This window comes from Phyllobates terribilis, unplaced genomic scaffold (genome assembly GCF_046119375.1).
Source record: "Phyllobates terribilis strain yellow unplaced genomic scaffold, ASM4611937v1 Scaffold_7__3_contigs__length_470593459, whole genome shotgun sequence".
NCBI lineage: Eukaryota > Metazoa > Chordata > Amphibia > Anura > Dendrobatidae > Phyllobates > Phyllobates terribilis.
In genome coordinates, this window is record NW_027362767.1 from 149,686,988 (window position 1) to 149,693,569 (window position 6,582).

Here is a 6,582-nt window from a genome sequence, read left to right on the forward strand (position 1 = left end):
TTTGGTAAATTATAACATTTTTAATTACTTAATTCTAATATGCCTGGTTTTGTTATAAGCATAGTAGGAAAGCTAAATCGTAACTCCCTAATGATGTAGTGGTCCATAGTCTACTGATGGGTCCTGTTCATTATCAGTTTCTGTAAATGTCGTAACCTACTTATATGTTCAAAAGCATTGATCTTCTGTTATTTTTGGTTGCTTTTATGATGATTTTTCCATAAGTAAAAATAGAAATACTGATACTGTTGAAAAAAAAAATAACCAGAAGCCATTTAGTGGTCTACTGACTGTCTAATCAGCTTTATTTTAATAGTGCTCTTAACATCCTTGTTCCTCATACTGTAGATGATGGGATTCAACATTGGAGTCACCGCTGTGTACAGAATGGACACAGTCTTGTCCGTCTCAGGAGAGTGCATGGAACGAGGTCTCATATACATGAACATAATGGTCCCATAATATAGCGACACTACAGTAAGGTGTGAGGCACACGTTGAGAAAGCTTTTTGCCTCCCTTGTGAAGAACGGATCTTCAGTATCGTATAGATGATGTGGACATATGAAATTAGGGTCAAGACGAAAGAAGACGAGGCTATGATCACGGCTGAGATGTACATTGCTAATTCATTGAACCAAGTGTCCTTGCAAGACAATTGAAAAAATGGAGGCATCTCACAGAAGAAGTGGTTGATATGATGTGATCTACAGTAGGGTAGATGGAAGGTAAGGACCACATGAATGGCTGAGTTCATGAAGCAAAAACTCCATGATCCAGCAGCTAAACAGGAGCACAATATCTTGCTCATTATGTTGGTATAGTGCAAGGGCTTACAAATGGCTACAAATCTATCATAAGCCATGATGGCAAGTAGTATGCACTCTGTGGCTCCCAATGCCAAATGGAAATACATTTGAAATGCACATCCCAATATAGAAATACTTCTGTCCTCAGAAATGGTGTTTATGAGAATTTTGGGGACTATGGTGGAGGAGAAGCAGATGTCAATTATCGAGAGATTGCTAAGGAAAAAGTACATTGGTGTCTGCAGTTTGGAATTGATCCTCACCACGATGACCAGTAGAACATTCCCTGCCAATGTCATAATATACATCACCAAGAATATGACAAAGCAGATGATCTGGAAATGCAGGACATTAGACAGACCGAGGAGGATGGAACTTCCTGGAGATTTTTGGTTTGTACCTTCCATTACTTTTTTGGCTCCTGGACAATAATGGAAAAAATACATATTTAGAGATACAGAGAGTTAAACTTTATGCACAGTCTGGGAGATTGCTTGGTCATCCGGTGGGACTGTCTGGCCCTGGATCTGATATGTCTCCATTTTAAGGCTACAACATGTTAAACACCTCTCTCATCTTCTCTTTTCCCTCTATCTTTTAATTCTCTATACGTGTGGTTTAATACTCAGAACTTCGCAGAAAAACATGACACTTTTCATTGCGTTTTTCTTGCCATTATTTTTTTGACCAAAAACGAAGATATTACATTACATAAAAGTCTATATTTAAATAGAAAATGAACAACATACAAAAATGTGGCTTTTTTGGGGTTAGTGACATTTCTTTTTTAAATAAAAAATTGTCAGCATTTGACATTTTTGCTGGCATTTTTTCCCATAGACTTTGTCAGGAAAATTTTTTTAATGTACATAATAAAATTAATAAAAACTTCACAAAAATGAAATAAAAATGTATGTAATATTTTTAAAAAATGCTGTTGCTTTTACTTGTGTTTCTTTCATTCATTTTAGAACATCCAATGATAACACTTTGAAAAGTAAAAACTTTTGTATACTTCCCATTTTCCAATCTTGGAGCAGCGACTTCAAGGAGTGGAAACAATAAGACCAAGGAAAGAAGCCATTGAGTGCAATTCAAGAGCAGATACACAGCAAAACATCATCGAAAATCATTGTACAATACATTCAGTAAATTACATTTTTAACTTTTATTTTCAGATGACTTCCCTGGACCCTGAGCTGCTGAGCTAAAGTATCTGTTGACCTTTTGTGATTTCAACTATTTTTTTAATATAAAAACCTACCTTATGGAGGACACGTATTTGGCAAAACTAGAAGATATTACCTTCATTTGGTTAAAACAATTGTGTAAGTATCCAAATAGTTATCCTTAGCTTTTTAATCTTTTACTCGTATTGTCAAATGATGGTGAACCTTCTAGAATGACCGATCCTATCAAAGAGCAAATTATATTGCTTTACACATATATGTGTTGTGTTATCAGGCTATATAAGTCCCTTGTGCAAATGCTTCAACAGAGGAGGTAAATGTAATAGATTTCCCTGTAGAAGTCATGCTCTCAAGGTATTTACATTTTTTTTTTTTACCATCAAAGTAATTTTGAAAGAATTCTCAAAACTTATACTAAATATAAAAAAAAGTATTTTATTTTCAAATGACTTAAATTACATTTTTGAGCTGTTGAAATAGTGAATATAAGCCTATCACGTGTAACACTGCGTTTGCTTCAGTGTTAACAACATTTTCAGTGGCCTGGCAAGCAGAAATCTAAGAAGAAACAAGTCAGATGTAAAATCCATTGCTGGCCCCTCTGCATGGTTCCCCTTCTCCCTCTATGCGTGGATGGCGACATACTTACCTACGCGGCTGCGACAACGTCCTTGTGTTCCTCTGCCTCCTTCTCCTGTGCACACCGCACAGGCTTCCAGCGATGCGCCTAGTGCGAGTGCGCGCCAATAGATGGGAGGCCTCTTGTATTAAAGGCACCCTCTCCAATAGGGAGGTGCCTGAGCAACCCCTATAGTTACTTTGTGGTAGTGTGTGTGCAACTGTATGTTGCCAGGTCCTCGCTCTCAGTCTATTATAGTTATTCCCTTATATGTATCGTTCCTGTAGTCTTGTGTAGTGTATATGTGACCCTGGAATGGCTCCGGCGGTACCTGAACCGTTTCCAGAGATGGAAATCTATTCTTGAATCCCACGTTTTCTGAACTGTCTATCAGTCTCCATATCCTTCCTGTCAGTGACTCCGCTCCCGTGTCCCCATCTAGCGAACCTGATCCCTGGGGTCGGCAGTTGCGGTACCGGTGACTGCCTAGGATTGGTACCTGGTGGCTACCTTGCAGGTCAAGCCTGACTCCACCATCAGGAGCTCCAGTGAGCACCAGGTAGCCGCTTAGCTACGCCCCTCTATAGGCAAGCCTGGCCCCATCTCACAGTGAGTCTACGAACCACGTGTGCCACCTGTGACCATGACACCAACAAGCACAAGCAGTAGACCAAACGTAGAAAACAAAAGTGTAACGAATTCCTTCCCTTCGACTCCACTCTGTCTTTTAGGAAATGTGCAAGTTAGCAGTAGTGATGGGCGAACCCGAACAGTAAAGTTTGAGATCCATACCGAACACCTACTGTTCGAGCACGAACCCCGAACATGGACAACACAGCCTCTGATCAGCAGTAGTAGCATTACCGCCTATTAATAGATAGTCGTTCGTACTTACTTGTAGGAATATAGGAGTAGCTAGATGGTGGCCCGATTCTAACGCATGGGTATTCTAGAATATGTATGCGACAGACCGGGCGTGACTAATCAGCGAAGCAGTGTTTAAATGGGTTGTGCACTACTTTAAATTAACCCCCCAATGTATCCCCCCCGGGGCCCCTAATGAATTTTGTAATTACGTCATGTTATCAATACTGCTTGTGACAACATCGCTGACCACTCACAGCCAGCACGTAATTCCCCCGGCTGCATCCGGCTCCTGCTTCCGCTTACATCACGACTATTTGCGGCTGCAGCCAGGGGTCTCCTGTTCCACGTACCACGGTGAATGACGGGCTGTGGGTGGAGTTATCCCCAATCGTGTCACACCCAGCATCCACCGCGCGCTCTGTCAATGAATGCGCGTGTGGTGGATGTCGGGTGTGACGGGATGGGGGATAACCCCGCCCACAGCCCATCACTCACCGTGGAACGCAAAAGGGGAGACCCCTTGGCTGCAGCCGCAAATAGTCGTGACATAAGCGGAAGCAAGAGCCGGCTGCAGCCGGGGGTCACATGCTGCCTGTGCGCGGTGACCCGAGTATAAGCCAAGACCCCTAATTTTGCAACAAAAAACTGGGAAAATTTATTGACTTGAGTATAAGCCTAGGGTGGGAAATGCAGTAGCTACTGTTAAATTTCCATATCCTGGTATGTATGGCACCCTTATCCCCTAATTGTGGTTTGTAAGGCTCCGTCATTCCCCTAATCCTGGTTTGTATGGCCCCCTTATCTTGGCTTGTACGGCCCCCTCATCCTGGCTTGCATGGCCTCCTCATCCTGGCTTGTATGGCCCCCTCATCCTGGTTTTGTATGATCTCCTCATTCCCCCATCCCCACAGCACAGTTAAAAAAATAAACACTAATACTCACCTTCTTTCCTTACCTCTGCTCCAGCGCTGTCTGTTCTATCTACAGCAGCTCCTGGCAGGATCGCCGGTCATCTCCCAGCTGCATTGCCGCTGACCTCCATGTGGCTACCATCGGGAGATCAGCGGCTAGGGACGCTTATCTCCCTACGGCAAGTGTGAATGGAGGACCGGGGAGCGGCGCCGCCTAGGCCGCGGGTCGGGGTACTTCTGCTACGAGCAGCTGGGAGATGACTGCGCGGCAGATGAGCCGCTAACGGCTGCCATCTTGTTCTGAAATTTCACGTCGCTGATTGGCCGCGGCCAGACTAATCAGCGACGCAGGATTTCCTGGCCGGACAGACAGACAGGAAAAGCCGATTATATAGTAGATGCCCGTGTCCTCGCGCCCCTACGCTCGTATCGCCCTCGCTTCATAGGGGGGGCATGTTTTAGGGTGAGTAGACATTGCCTTATATAAGGAAATGTCATCCGGTCTCATATCCAGCCCGGTATGTGGGATTTCTTCCGGAATGTGGTGGCAGCGTAAGCCCCTGTCGGCGCATGTGTCACCACACGTCACATCCTGTGGGACACTTCCGCCCACCGACAGTGGAACGCAAGAGTGCCACCGCTGCTAAGCAGCGATGCACACGCTGGCGCGCCCTGCATCAGCGGGCGAAAGGTCCGGAGAGACAGTGGCACGCATGCGCACTAGGCAACGAAGGAAAGGAATTATAGAGAAGGACGGTAAGTGTAATAAAAAAAGTCCTACAATATTCAAATACCGTGCCTTGTGAAAGTATTTGGCCCCCTTGAACTTTTCTACCTTTTGCCACATTTCTGGCTTCAAACATAAAGATATAAAATTCTATTTTCTTTGGGAAGAATCAGCAACAAGTGGGGCACAATCGTGAAGTGGAATGAAATTTATTGGATATTTTAAACTTTTTTTTAAAAATTAAAAACTGAAAAGTGGGGCGTGCAATATTATTCGGCCCCCTTGAGTAGAGATGAGCGTTGTTCTACTCGAACTGTTCGCCAATCTCAAATTCGAGCTGTTTTGGGCGGTGTTCGAGCCGTTCGGCGAACACGAACGATTTGAGAAAAATTCGGCTGTTCGAGGTTATGTTCGATAACTGTTCGTGCACCAAAATCATAACTGGATTTTTTCTCAGTAATGATGAAAATTAATGTTAATACGCAGTTTGAGTGTACAGCGGGGTGGGGGGAGGGGCAGGGGATGGATCTCTGCAGGAATAATGAAGATCTCCATTTTTTTTTCTCTTTCCCGCATTTACAGTGGGGAGGTGCAATCTGTCAGCCTATCAGCAGCGCACACACGGAGCGAAGTGCTTTTTTTCACACAAGCAAGGGCATGTGTCATTGGCAGTGTATGTCACATGTCCTTGCCCTATAAGACCAAGCCATTTTCCCCGTCGCCACCATTTTCTCACTGCTGCAGCTGCATGTTAGACGGCACCGCTGTTGCTGTGTGCACTATACCTTGTTAATTTCAAGCCAATTTTCGCACAAATCTACAGATAGCTTGGGAGTAGGGAATAGTTGTGATTGCAGTCCTTTTAAGGACTAGGTTACAGCATTTCCTACGACTTTTATAAGGCAGGTCTGTGCTCTTAAATAGATAGATTGTGGGAGTAAAGACTAATTGTAATTGCAGTCCTTTTCAGGACTAGGTTACATCAGTTCCTATCAGTTTTTGCCAGGCAGGTCTGTGCTAGTGCTGTGCAAGTTTTTTTCACAGCATTTGGCTGAATCTAGCAAAGCTAATCCTTTTTGGCCTATTGCAAAGTGTGTTAGTCAGTGGAGTAGCCTATCTGTGCTGCAAGATATACCACCTGTGTATAGAATACCAATTATTTTACTGCACCTAGTGAAGTAAAATCTTTTGGGCATAGCATCATTCTATTAGTCCATCTATACTGACCTCCATCAGGTTGCAAATTGAATATAATTTTTTTCTGCATCTAGCTCTGAAAAAATATTTGGCCTTCTAGCAGTGTGTGGGACTTTCTCTATTAGTCCATCTATACAGACCTCCATCAGGTTGCAAACTGAATATATTTTTTTCTGCATCTACCTCTGAAACAATATTGGGCTTGTAGCTGTGTGTGGGACTTGTTCTATTAATCCATCTATACAGACCTCCATCAGGTTGCAA

The 6,582-nt window shown here is 43.5% G+C and overlaps 1 protein-coding gene across 1 annotated transcript; it reads right to left on the reverse strand.

Moving 5' to 3' along the window:
- Positions 1-275: 275 nt before the first annotated feature.
- On the reverse strand, positions 276-1,214 carry LOC141152979 (olfactory receptor 5V1-like). The gene has a single exon (XM_073637640.1). It carries the CDS (start codon positions 1,212-1,214, stop codon positions 276-278), a length of 939 nt encoding a protein of 312 aa, XP_073493741.1.
- Between the last annotated feature and the right edge of the window lie 5,368 nt (positions 1,215-6,582).

Excerpts from the sequence above, each read along its gene's own strand:
- LOC141152979 (XM_073637640.1), bottom strand. The coding sequence starts at position 1,214 with ATGGAAGGTACAAACCAAAAATCTCCAGGAAGTTCCATCCTCCTCGGT.